The sequence below is a fragment of the Lithobates pipiens genome, unplaced genomic scaffold (genome assembly GCF_037356315.1).
Source record: "Lithobates pipiens isolate NorthernLeopardFrog02 unplaced genomic scaffold, aLitPip1_a1.2 Scaffold_8, whole genome shotgun sequence".
In the NCBI taxonomy this organism is placed as follows: Eukaryota; Metazoa; Chordata; class Amphibia; order Anura; family Ranidae; genus Lithobates; species Lithobates pipiens.
Window position 1 is genome coordinate 543,583,508 of NW_027507903.1, and position 14,235 is coordinate 543,597,742.

The window sequence follows — 14,235 nt, forward strand, 5'->3', positions numbered from 1 at the left end:
TCAGAGTAGAGTGCAAAAATGGTGTCACCTCCTGAGAAGAGCTGAAAAGTGGTGTCACCTCCCCACCCTTAGCAACCAGTCAAATGTTCCTCAACATTAACTTGAAATTGAAAAGTGATCGCTTTGTAATACATGGGTTGCTAAGGACAGCCCCTTCAGTTTTCTTAGTACTTGAAAACTTTGCTATAAACAATAAGGCTCTTTATAAGCTGATCATAGACTGCTGCTTTCTCTCGTTCAACTCCCAGGCTAATTGTGAGAAGCCAGATTGATTCACCCATCCATGCTAACAACATGGATGAAGTCCTCTCCACTACCTGCTAATATATTCAGGCAGCTGCAGCATGGTGCGGTTTTAAAACAGATTTAGTAGGACCTCTTAACTTTCCATAAGAGCTGAGTGCTGAATAATGGGAAATGTTGTACAGTATTGTGCTTTAAGTGAAGGAATCCTATCAGTGTTTAGTGGTACTCTACAATTCTCATTATTATGGTCAGAAAAAAACTATAAACTATATATAGAGAGAGATATGAATTTTGAAATAAAACATCATATTTTGCATTCTCTTTATGAGCCACCAGGTGGAGCGTTAGACAATTTTTCATGTTTTTCAGACTTTCCTTTTCGCGTGTCAAAAGAAGGTTATTTACGGAACTCAGTAGCTCACACGCAAAATGTAAATAAACAAATGGATGGCTCATCACATTGACTCTTTACTTATCAGAAGCCTCAATCGCAAGGTTTTCAAACAAATGGAGCTTCAATGCAGATTTCTGCTGTGCTGTATATTTAGATAACCTATGGTGCTCATAAACCTATCTTTAGATGGTCCTTTAGAGTGGAATTTTAATCAAATTGAAGGTCCACTCTACAGTCAGTCGTCCTCCCACGAGTGAAATAGCCTGAGGGAAAAAAAACAAAAAAAGGGATGCATTTACAAAAATAAGATGGAAAAAAAATACTTACCTCAGCCTTGACTCGGGCCCTTTTAGGAGGCATAGGTGAATCCTGCAAAAGCTGTGTGCAGAAAATCTTGCTAGAATGCAATAGGCTGCAGTGTATTCTTGAGGGTTTCCAGCTACCCTGAGAGGCAACAGTGAGGCCTCCACCTCCTGAAAGTGTCAGCAGCCATGGCCAATGTAAATTTATTTTATTTGTGTAAATGTTTAATTTTTTTCCAAGCTTTTTGGCTGGGAGGACTGTCTGTAAAGCAGACCTTCTATTTTTCATGGAAAGTGCCTTTTAAAATGACCCCATGCCATTATAATTTCTATATAAACTGGTGAGTGGTTTCCTTCATTTCTGTTAGGATAATGCTGGCATGTCTGGCTCTTCTTTCAGAACAAAATCTTCATATACCGGGGGAAAGAATACGAACGCCTGGAGGATTTCAACCTTTGGCTCCTGACTCAATTCCCTAATGCCGAGAAGCTGTCCAGCAGTTCACCGCCTGGGGATGACATCAGAAACTCTCCTAAGCAATGTATCCAGTACAGTAAATACATAGTAACTGAACTTTGAAAGTTAGGCATGAGCTTAAGGCAGCATTTGCATGGGCGATTAGGCCTGGTGTGAATCGCAGCGACGGGAATCTTCTGATTCCTGCTGATGCTGTGAGCGGCTATCTGAGGCTGCCAATCCCATTCACTATAATGACAGTTCACCATCAGCCACAGCTATTGGCTGCTGTCCACACCTGCGGTGATCGCTGCTGGACACACACAAAGTACATCCGTCAGCTGAAGTATAGTCTGTCTATATTTTGCCTTTCCCAGTCCCCTCCCCCTTCCATCAACATGCTAATGCCATATTTAAATACTGTACATCATTTCCATTTTTTTTTTCCATACTTTTATTAAGATTCAATGATTCATTATACATGCAGACTGCCCTCATGGGATTCTGATCCTCCATAATTGAAAAAATGGGGTGGGCCAGGAATGAATGAACAAATTAATGAATGGGATGAGACAGGATCAGTGAGGCTGGGGAGACCAGAATATGCTAGATGTCCTACAGGCAGGACATTAGACAGGTTCTATCTAACTTGCAGCAGCTTCAAATATACACTGGGGTTCATTTACTAAAACTGGAGAATGCAACCTGGTGCAAATGGGCATGGTAGCCAATCAGCTTCTAACTTCAGCTTGTTCAATTAAGCTTTGACAAAAATCCTGGAAGCAGATTGGTTTCTATGCACAGCTGTACCAGGTTTTGCACTCTACAGTTTTAGTAAGTCAACCCCACTGTGAGAAGCTTACACACTGCACTGAAACATTTTCAGTACAGGAAAGGAGCCTGAAAAATTGTGCAAGACTGAATGTAATGCCGCATACACACGAGCAGATTTTCCGTCGGAATTCCGCTCAAGCTTGGCTTGCATACACACGGTCACACAAAAGTTCTCTGAACTTTCGACTGTCAAGAACGCGGTGACAACACTACGACGAGCTGAGAAAATAAAGTTTAATGCTTCCGAGCATGCATCGAATTGTTTCCGAGCATGCGTAGGAATTTTGCACGTCAGAATTTGTACAGACTATCGGAATTTCTGATCGGAACTTTTTCAGACCAAAAAATAGAGAACATGCTCTCAATATTTTTCTGGCTGGAATTCTGACAACAAAAGTTCAATTGAGCATACACATGATCGCATTTTCCAACCAAAAACCTCTCATCGGACTTTAGCTGGCGGAATTTCCAATTGTGTGTATGGGGCATTAGGCTGGATTCATAAGCCTTCCTCTACTGCAGTGTTCCCAACTTTAGTGCTTAAGTACCCCCCAACGGGTCATGTTTTGGGCATTTCTAATAGATAAACTAGCTGAGCTGTCATAAAAACCAAGCCATTGACATTGATGTAAAGACCCTGTGCAAGGTAAATAAGACCCTGAAAATATGACCTGTTTAGGATAATTGAGGACTGAGGTTGGGAACCACTGCTCTACTGCCTACCATTTTAGGTGGTGTTTGAGTACCTTGCCTGATTCAGCTCACTGTCAAGAGATACAAGAGGCAGAACCTGATTATGAATAAAGTAAGACTCACCCCTGGTAAAGTATTGGTCTTTTGCACTATAGTGAGATCACATCCCAATGATACCTATGGGATATTCACTAATTGGACAAATTATTTAGCACGGTGATCAGAAACACGTTTTTGACTGTAGCCACAGATTCTAAAACCCTTGTTCTTAAAGCTCAACATAATCTTCTGTTGCATGTGCAAAAGATAAAAATTAATAGCACTTAGCAGTTGGTCAAAAAGTCTAACTCCTAATGCCGCGTACACACGGGCGGATTGTATGGCGTACTTAGTCCGTCGAAACACATTTCAGCGGACAATCCGCTCGTGTGTGGGCTTCAGCGGAATTTTTCAGCGTGCAGTCCGGAGTACTAAGTATTTCGGTTTTTTCTAAATTCTGTCCGTCGTACTTTGGTTTCAGCGGACAATACGGTCGTCAGTATGCTAGTTCGACGGACTAAGAATGGCGCATGCCCAGAAAGGATTTACACGGCGGAAGGGTGCTTTGCTGTGTCGTGGACTTCCTATTTCTAGTCCCGTCGTACGTGCTGTACACGTCATCGCGCAAGCTTTCGACGGACTGTTTGTGTATCCATGTGTGGTCAAGTCCGTTCAGTGGAAAGTACGACGGACTGTCCGTCGGATTGTATGACGGACTAAGTACGCCATACAATCCGCTCGTGTGTACGCGGCATAAGGGACAAACATCATCCTTTGTTCATAAGTCTAGATGTATGTTTTCTGTGTGGTCTCCCATCAACTCTGCCCCACCACACAAGTACCTGCTTTGTATCTGTTATTCTTAACTATTATGAAGATGTGCAATGTTTCAGTGTGAAACCCATGATGAACCTCCCACCGCGGTACAAGGACAAGCTGGTACCAGAACAGATTCTCAGGTAATTCTGTAAAGTAACAAGAAGGCCCTACGTTCTCCATCCAGTTTTTGTGACCTCGTCTGGGGCTTTATGCACTGGGTCTGTGTGATGTTGCTTAATTCATGTATTTCTTCTCTTCAGCTATTATCGGTATAATGAATTACAAAGTTTTACATATTCCCGACCCTTCAGGAAAGGCGAAAAAGACCCTGATAATGAATTTGCAGTGAGTATATTTTGATAATGACTTGGACAGAGTGGGAAAGGGTTAGAATGCAGGTTAGGTTTGTTTATTTTTTTTCTCCTTGCGTCCTAAAAGACAAGTTTTCTCTAATTCCTGTTGTGTTATTTCTGCAAGAAGCACAGGGAAGGTCATCTCAGGCACATACAGCAAGATAGAAATGAGCATAGCCATTTTTCTGTATGGCAGGGAAATTGTCCAGTCTAAACTTGAAACTGCATGATTCAAACATTTCCTAGCACATGATAGAATGGACAGATAATATATCTATATATCTTGTGGGAAGATTAGCTCAAGGGCTCAGCCACTTGCCAATTCTTAATTTTAGGGCTTTCGTTTTCCACAAGTTTCACAATACATATGGGTTTCCTATGCAGAGATTTTACAGCAATCTACAAAATACATACTCAGCCTCCTGACCCACAGGCTTGGGCCCTTGTTGACCTCTAGACCAGTAGTTCCTAACATGTAAATAACCATGTACAGGTCCTTTAAATCAGTGTCAATGGTTTTGTATTTATGAGAGGTATATCATCAAAGGTATATTTCCAAATTTGGCCTTATTTGGGAGTACTTGAGGACTGAAGTTAGGAACAACTGCTCTAGACCAGTGGTCTCCAAACTACAGCCCTGGAGCTGGATGTGGCCCTTTGCTTGTTTCTATCTGTTCCTTGGGACACTATTCCTCCCACTGACACCAAGGTTAGGGTGCTATTTTTCCCGCTGACATCAACAATAGGGCACTATTCCTTCCACTAAAACCAATGATGGGGCATTGTTTAGTTCCACTTACATTTGGGCATTTTCTGCTCCCACTGGCCACAGTCCGGGCTAGGGTTGCCACCTGTCCAGGATTCACCTGGACAGTCCAGGTTTTGAATCGTGTCTGGGTTTCATTCCCCCTGAAACCTGGATACATTATTCAGACCAGACTGTGGTTGAGGAATGGGCAGTGTTGGGGTACTCAGTACCATTCAGCGGATGATGGGAAGGATGATCGGTGGTTCCCCCTTCCCTCACCACCAGTTGCATGCTTTTTATCCTTGCGTATCCCTGGCAGGGGATGTTGGAGGTATTGGCCTGCAACCCGGACACATTATTCAGACAGGACTGTGGGCATAGCTTCCAGGGGGCCTGAGCTGACTTCCTGTCATACATTTATTAGAAAAGATTGGCTGTGTTTTACTTCTGCAGCAGCTGAATATTGGCTTCTCTTCCTCTCCCTCCTGCTGGCATCCAGCGGCTGCAGAAGGAAAATACAGAAGACCTGTTCTAGAAAATGCTGCCACTGCTGCCCTTCCTGTCTAGCTTCCTCCTCCTCCTGCTGGGTTTGGCTTGAAGAAAAGGTGGCAACCCTAGTCTGGGCCCCTCTAAAGTCTGAAGTACCGTAAACTGGTGCTTTTAGAGAGTTTGGAGACCCCTGCTCTAGACAGGGCTCAAACTCTTGTGCACACATGCATCCCTGGCAACACATGCATCCCTGGCAACACATGCATCCCTGGCAACACATGCATCTCTGGCTGCTCCCTCGCAAACTAAAAAGGATTGTGCACAGTCAGTGGGAGCTGGTTGTGCACAGATTGAAACTTCACCCACCCCACCGCCTAGGTGACACTTAACTTTTATGGTCCTGTGATCCAGTCTTACCTGCCAAACTACAGGTCTGCAGTAATATTTAAAAAGCAATGTAATCCTAAGAATATGTCCATAGCAAGGCAAAAATAATTCAGTTGATCTCTTGTACAAATTAAAAGATAAAATTATTATCTTTTTGCTTTTGTAGGGGATACCTTCATATTTTCATTCTTTTAGTTTTTGTTACTTCCCATTTTATGATTGATATGTTTGTTTGTTTTTTTAAACCAAAAATTCTATAAGTATGTTAACTGTGGCGAGTATTTAACTGAAATGTGATGTTCTTTATCGCAGACAATGTGGATAGAGCGGACAACATTTACTACAGCCTATAAACTGCCTGGCATCCTGAAGTGGTTTGAAGTCAAACAGTTTCAGACTGTAAGTCACCAATGTGTATATACAGTGCCTTGAAAAAGTATTCATACCCTTTGAAAATGTTACACATTTTGTCATGTTACAACCAAAAATGTAAATGTATTTTATTGGGATTTTATGTGATAGACCAACATAAGTGGCATATAATTGTGAAGTGGAAGGAATTTTTTTTTTTTTACAATTAAGTATCTGAAAAGTGTTGTGTGCATTTGTATTCAGCCCCCTTTGCTCTGATACCCCTAACTAAAATCGAATGGAACCAATTGCCAACCAATTTGTCACCTAATTCGTAAATCGAGTCCACCTGTGTGTAGTTTAATCTCAGTATAAATACAGCTGTTCTGTGAAGCCCTCAGAGGTTTGTTAGAAAACCTTAGTGAAAAAACAGCATCATGAAGGCAAAGGTTCTGCGTGCAAGCATGGAGAGATTGGGTCTCTTTAAAAAAAAAATCGTATTTTTTTTGTTTGTTTTTTTCAGACTAGCCCATTTTTTTGTTTTGTTTTTTATCACTTTTATTTGTTCCTATTACAAGGAATGTAAACATTCCTTGTAATAGAAAAAGGGACGGCATGTCCTCTTTATGGGGATATCTGGGGTCAAAGGTCTTCTTTACCTTTAAAAGCAAAGGATAAAAAAAAAAAAATAAGTTATTTACTTCCAGCCTGGGCCAGAAGTAACATGATGATGTCACTCTGGTCCTCCAAGGCCATAGCGGCGATCAAAGACGATTTACTCTTTTATCACCATAAGAGCAGCTGACCACACCATCGGAACATTTCTCGGCCAAATTGGCAGAAACTGTAAGCTCGAGAACAACTGGCGAGCGGTGGAAGGGGATGTCAGAATGGTTTCAAGAGAAAGCCAGCCGCTGGCAATGATTCCGGGGTTATGGTTGATATCTTCAGCCAAAATCATTGTAAACCACTTGCATATTGCAATGTATATGTTCTTATTGCGGTCAACAAGTGGTTAAAGAATATTTAGAAGAGGTTGCAAACCTCAGACATGAAAAAATTAACAAAGTATATCATTCTATAGTGTGTACTTTCCTTGATCCAAAGTACAGAGTGTAATTTTCCACTGCTGTCTCCTTCCTTTGCTATCTACAAGCTGCTATCCTTTTCTATCTACATGCTATCTTCCTTTGCTATCTACAGCAGGTGATTGACAGCCTCAGCAGTCTGTTTCCCTATGACATTGTGTATGGGGGGGTTGGATCCATTCCCTCCACTCAGTTTTCAGATTACACTGAGCTCTGTACCTTATGCTGTGCAATGTATGATGTCCGATCCCTGCCTTCTGGAGCTGAGAAATAGCCTTTGATCTGTATGTTTTAGTGCGCTGTACAATAGAGAGAGCTGCACATAAACAGGTACAACTTTTATATACAAGGATTTGTTTCATCTCTGAATATCACTTAAGGCTTGTCACCTCAGTGGATATATGTAAGGGTTTAAAACCACCTTAAATAATTTTTTTTTTCTTTTTGGTTTGATTATGGAATGGTTAAAACCACTGTAGGTTTTTTGCCAGCTGTACCCATAAGGGAGATTCCAGTTATTTATGTCCTATGGACACAACAGTAAATGAAAGGAAATCTTTCCAAAGTGAAGGAAATCTCCTCTGGTGACTCGAACGGGCTTCTCCATTAGAGGATTTTGGGACTGAAATAGTCAAGATATCTTTATTTAAAAACAGAATTTTTCTTCCACATCTCAACACTCTCATTTTCCTGGCAGGTGCAATCTAAAGGGAGAAAAGGTTGAAGCTTGGGTTGAATGGTTTAAAAAAATGTAACACTCCCCTTAAATATAGATATATTTCTTTTTTTTATAGGAAGAAATCAGTCCATTGCAGAACGCAATAGAGACAATGGAGCTGACCAATGAAAAGATAAGTCACCAGGTCCAGCAGCACAGGGCCGACCCCAGCCTCTCATTGCACCCTCTCTCTATGCTGATTAGTGGGATTGTGGATCCAGCAGTCATGGGTGGATTCTCTAATTATGAAAAGGTGAGGTTATAAAATGTCACATAAGAGCCTGAATCGAGTTTTTCTATATGACTACTGTAAAATGATTTTGCTTATGCCTTTCTGTAACTACTGTATATTGTATCTTTTTTTTTTTCTTGTAGTTCTGTTAATCCAAGTCTCCATCTTTGCTGTTCTATTTTATGTTGTTCTCTGTTTTTCCCAGGCTTTCTTTACTGAACGCTACCAACAGGAACATCCCTCAGACCAGGACAAGATTGAGCTGCTCAAACAGCTAATTGCTTTGCAGGTTGGTGCTTTGTCTTTTATTAATACGATAACTCTTCAAGTCTTTGCATTGAGGCCCCTATTAACTCTGGAACTGCACTAACGTAGCTATATATTCCCCATTTATCTATTACTGCATGCCTATGGTATCCATTGGTTGTAGTCCATTCAGTCCCTCCTTAGTCTATTTTAGTAATTATGCTTTGTCTTCCACTGAAAATGTTTGTTTGTATCTAGATGCCACTCCTGGCTCAAGCAATCCGAATTCATGGGGAGAAGCTGACTGATAATCTGCGGCCCCTTCATGACCGGCTGGTGTCTTGTTTTCAGGATTTGAAAGGGAAAGTGGAAAAATTATATGGGACCATAACATTGGTTAGTAGGCCAAGGAGCTGCAATTGTTAGTGTCCCTTTGATAAGACTGGTCTCTAAACTTGGTTTATCATCGTTGTCTCACAGCCTTCCAGTTTGACAGATAGAAAGTTGAGTCGTGCTGGCTCTGTGGTGGTTCCATATATCACATCGGCCACCTTAAGACGATTGTCCACAGTTTCCACTTCTTCTTCAGGAAGTAGTAGCTCTAGGCCAGGATCAGAAGGGTATGTAGCTTCTCATACGTGTTGTTTTCCATAGAAACCTAAAGAATAACCTCTATGAAAAACTCTTTTGTCCACTTTTGGTAATACTGTAAAATGGTATATCTATCTTGTCTTCAGGTCCATTCCAGAACCTGTTCCTCCTCGTCGTGGATCACTAATTTCACGATTAGATGAACACGGTGACCGAGAGGATGGGGACATTCGATTGATGAAACTGAAGCATAATATGGGACAATCGCAGACAATCACAGAGCGCCCCGGAGAGAGGGAGGTTAGGAGAGATATGTTGTTTGGAGGGGCTGGACCAGGGGAACATTTACAAGGGTTCAGTATTTTAATACTAGTCTCCTATTGAATATAGAGTCTACTTGCCAAATCCCAGAGGCCTAAGAGCCTGCAGCTTACAGATGGACGTCTGTCTCTACACACAGGATCACCAAGCCAAGGGGCAACACCACTGACCCCTTCCCCAATTACGCCTAAAACTCCACGAACCTATAGTAAGTAGACCATTTTATGTTGCCATCTGTTCATCTCCCTGCAGTAATGTGAATAAAAATCTGTAGTACATACCTAGATATTTTGCCAAGGCTTGTTGCTTAACTCGTAGACCTCAGTCAGTTGGTTATTGTTTCTTAGCCGTTTGCTTGTGCCAAGAGAATACGAATAAAGTAAATTTTATTTTTGAACTAGGAGCATATAGCTGTGTGTACTACTAGTTTTATGACTGCACAGTCATTACATATTCTATTTTTCACTAACCAATGAAAACAACATGGCTCATGATCATGTGACTACCCTGACAGGCAATAATGGTGATCAGTTTGTTGTTTTGCTTGTATCTTTTGGGTTACTTTACAGTAAAGCAAGGAAGCAGAAACCCCTGTAGTATATTAATGTGCTTTACTAAACAAAATGCTGTACATACATAATACTTACATTTGTAGGGAAAAAAAATTCACAACATACATAATATTGCAAATATGCATTCAGTATACACATGCACAAGCTATCTATTCTGCCTAGCAAATAAACAATAACAATATATGCGATGAGGATACACTAAAAAGTTACTTAGCTTGGGTTATAGTGTAGATTTTGTGTTATTACCTGGTGAATTTTCTTCTATGGTCTTGTCAAGTTCCCTCTGGCACAGACCTTCCTACTACTCCATTATTCCTGATGTTATAAAGTAATCTTCTTGCTACCCAGGTTTAATTCCAGAACTCCCCTCAGGTCCTTTCTTCAGCATGTGGCTGTGTTATCCCCCCCCCCCCTATTTCCTGCCAATAGGATTTCCTCTCCAAATATTGTTTATGAACCAAGATAACTAGCATTTTAATAGTGGAAGCACAGCTTATGAATTCGATGGTGGCTAAAATATTATTCCACATATTTATGCTATAAACGAAATAACTAAAATAGCCACAACACGTGTTTTAAACATTTTAAAATTTGATCAAAAACTATGTGTAACATAAGAAAGCTTTCTTAACTGCTTGACCTGCGGAAGATGTACCCCTCTTCATGACTAGGCCACTTTTTGCAATACAGCACTACATTACTTTAATTGACAATTGTGCAGGCATGCAACACTGTACACAAAAAAAATTCATGTATTTTTTTGCCACAAGTAGAGATTTCCTTTATTTTTGCACTATAAACAAAAGAAGACAGACAATTTTGAAAAAAAAAAAAATTATAATATTTTTTCTGATATAAAACATATCCAATAAAGAAATCTAATTTCTTCATAAAATTAGCCCAATAGGTATTCTGCTATATGTTTTTTGGTAAAAAAAAAAAAAAATCCCAATAAGCGCATATTGATTTGATTACGTGAACGTTATAGCATCTACAAAACTATGGGAGATATACTGGAATTTTCTTTTTTTTATACTAGTAATGGCAGTGATTAGTGACTTATAGCAGGACTGCGATATTGTGGTGGACAATCAGACACTAACTAACAGTTTGAGGGATCCAGTGACACTAATGCAGTGCTAAACATACTAATACTAATGACATTGGCTGGGAAGGGGTTAAACATCTAGGGCAATCAAATGTGTGCCTAGCCTGTGTTTGCGTTTACTATGTTTGCTGCTTTTACAAAGGATTTGAGTCAAACACAGAATCCATCCGTCCGTCCCCCCCCCCCCCCCCAAACTTTGTTTACATAGGCAGAGCTCCGTTCAGAGTCTCTGCCTGATGACGGGCAGGTGCTGGCGGACATCCTGCAGATCAGCTTCTGCTGTGAATAATCACAGAAGAAGAAGCGTGCGGGCCCCCTGCTGGCGGAAGTGCACAATCGCATATGTGTGATCTTGTGTGCAGCTGCCACCCTGTAGCAGGAAAAATGCTATAGGGAGGTCAGCAAGTGGTTAACATTTTCATCCATACATTAGTTTATAAGAAAAAAAAAAAGATATTTATTACAACAGTTTGACTTTATATGTCTCAAAAATGGACCTGTCTGCTAGCAAATGTTTATTTTAGGAGTAATGCCCTGGAAGCATGTGTAGTACAGTTTACACTCCCAGACCATTCCTGGTCATTCATTATATCTTCTCTACTAAAAACTTAGCTAGTCTCCTGTTATATAGCTCTTCCAATAACCTTTAAAAATGTAGAAGTAGTAAAAATAATGTAAGTGATATGGCCTTTTGTCTTTCCAGGTTTCCCTTCTCTCTCTACCCATGGTGATATAAATGCACAGATTATGGGAATTCCTCCCCCTCCACCTCCTAAAAGCAGATCCAATGAAGGCAGCCAGCGACTGTCCACAGAGGTATGTAAATGTCCCCCTGCAACTTACTTTGTCGCTTTATCCTCCAAACATCCTGACTTTGGCTGTCTCCACCAGATTGCTCCCGCAATGCCAAGGCATGAAGAAGGAAAACCACCAACTCCACCTCCAAAAACGAGGAAATCTAGTGTAATTCAAGATCCTGGACTTTGATCTTCCAAGAATCTGTTAGACCATTTATTAAAAAGGGAAGACTGTGGAACTTGTAAATGCATCTATTTAAGACTTCGAAGACCGACTTTCAAGCTACACTTAAAGACTGTATCCGTACGGACACACTCCATAGAAAAGACACTTGAAACAGTAGCAGGTGATCTGCTTACTAGCCTACAAAGTGTTTACTCCTCGAGGGTGAAGCAGAGAGAGACCCTGGCAACAAAATCCATACACCTCCTCAAAGCATTGAAGAAGAGGAACACGTCTAAATGTTCATAGCTAAACTGCATTTTGTATATATAGTTACAGCTAACTGATTATTCGAGAACACCACAAACCACTCTGTATCTCCTAATGCCTTTATGCTTTTAGCCCACTGTTTTAAGACTCAGTCGGTGGTGGTGGTGAAGTAACGCAACCGCTGTGGGCATGACCTGTAAGCACTTACTTAAAGATGACTATGCACACCAGCATCATCCTCCCACACCTTTCAGTCTTGGCTGAATTCCAAGCCAATGCTGGTGCCGAAGTTTCCAAGTGCCTTCCTGCCCTCTGCATATTTCCATTAGGCAATGAAGCTGCCCATCATAGAGGGGGGGGGGGATTGGGAACTTTGTCAGAACGGCTTGGCGTTCAGCTGTGATAGAAGGTTGCTGCAGTTATGTAAAGGCACCTCTAGGCATGTAAAACCTGCAGCAGTTTTTATTTTCCCATATAAAAAAAGTCTCTTTTAAGGGGTTTTCCTTTTTCAATCTAAAGGTAGACAATTGTTCCAGTGGGGAAGTAATACCCAACTGCACTTTTGCACCTTCTCGTTCCAGCTCTGTACAACAGCAGCTGCCCATCCTGATTTCTATGCATGACCATTCTCAATGGAAACGTCACACAGCTCCTGCCTCAGAAACTCACAAACATTATCTGATCTTCAGGGATTCTTTTGGTTACTACTTACCCATTGGAGAGAATGGTCATCTTTTTGAAGTTGAAGGCCCCTTTTACTTTCTTTTTATATACCTCTCATGCCCAAATGTTTTTATTACTCTTATATAATGTAGGATCCAAGAAGAGAAACGTAAATAATGTAAATAGTTCTATCCAAGATGACTATGCATTTCTAAGGATTGTTATGTACATTTAAAAGGCCAGTAAATATAAAATATAAAATATTTTATATGAAAACGCTACTAATTTCAGTTACGAATATACATGAAAAAACTTTGTATAGAACTTAATATGTTCTATTCTTTTATATTTATTGTGTGCAAATCATTCTATTTTATCAGGTATTTAAAAGAGAAACTTGAGTCAAAACATTCAGGACAATGTTTTTAGAGCCTCTGCCAGACTTTTATTGGCCTGTGTTCCCATTGAAGGGATTCCTACTCATTTCCTTTCTCAGTGACCACTGTCTGTCATAGAAAGTGAGGGAAAATTTCCTCAACAGGGAGATGGACTTTAATAAAAGCTTTGCAGAATTTTTAACTCTTTAATGCTCTTTCCAAATCAAAAGTTTGAGCTGCACTTCCCCTTTATTCTGGGAAAGTCTTCCTGCAGGGATCTTTATGTTTTTGGCTTGTGTTTGATTTTGTTGCTTAAAGTGATTGTAAACCTATTTTCTTTTTTTTTTCTTTTTTTTTTTTTTTAATAACAAACATGTTATGTTCTACTTGCCTGCTTAGTGCAATGGTTTTGCACAGAACAGCCCCAATCCTCCTCTTGTCTGGTCCCCCCACCTGTCTCCTCTTCACGATGTGCCACCATAATGCCTGATTCACACCTATAGAACATGTTCTGTAGTGCAAATCTTCAAAATGCAAAGGCACTAAAAATGCATAGGTGTGAATCAGACCTAAGAAGCACTTCCTGTGGGAGTGCTCATGCAGGCTTGACCCTGAGCCGCGCTGTCCTGGTCCATTAACACAGACAGCGCAGCCCACACCCCACTCCATCGACAGAGGATTTGATAGACATTGGCTCCCGCTGCTATCAATCTGCCCTGTGAGGAGAGAGAGAGCCAATGCTCTTGAGCACAGCGCTGGATCTGGCTCAGGTAATTACAAAGGGGGGGGGGGGGGGGCTGCACACAGAAGGATTTTTACCTTTTAATTTATAGAATGCATTAAGGTAAAAAAAAAAAAAAAATTCTACCTTCAAAATTAATTTAAAGAAGCTTTTTCATTATATTTCTAGGAAATAGTCACATAACAGGGGTGTCTGTGAATGCCTAAAGTCTGTCGCAGTGATTCAATATGTTTAT

The 14,235-nt window shown here is 40.7% G+C and overlaps 1 protein-coding gene across 1 annotated transcript in view; it reads left to right on the forward strand.

The window, feature by feature from the left end:
* Positions 1-13,157, forward strand: part of DOCK5 (dedicator of cytokinesis 5) — a 208,530-nt gene extending 195,373 nt beyond the window's left edge. Inside the window, exons 41-52 of the mRNA XM_077469742.1 lie at positions 1,343-1,484; positions 3,843-3,924; positions 4,045-4,129; positions 6,074-6,160; positions 7,995-8,171; positions 8,356-8,439; positions 8,655-8,792; positions 8,877-9,016; positions 9,134-9,287; positions 9,378-9,516; positions 11,692-11,804; positions 11,880-13,157. Coding sequence (XP_077325868.1) covers positions 1,343-1,484; positions 3,843-3,924; positions 4,045-4,129; positions 6,074-6,160; positions 7,995-8,171; positions 8,356-8,439; positions 8,655-8,792; positions 8,877-9,016; positions 9,134-9,287; positions 9,378-9,516; positions 11,692-11,804; positions 11,880-11,975 — 1,437 coding nt within the window. The 3' untranslated portion in view covers positions 11,976-13,157. The remainder of the gene's footprint in view (positions 1-1,342; positions 1,485-3,842; positions 3,925-4,044; positions 4,130-6,073; positions 6,161-7,994; positions 8,172-8,355; positions 8,440-8,654; positions 8,793-8,876; positions 9,017-9,133; positions 9,288-9,377; positions 9,517-11,691; positions 11,805-11,879) is intronic.
* The last annotated feature ends 1,078 nt before the right edge of the window (positions 13,158-14,235 follow it).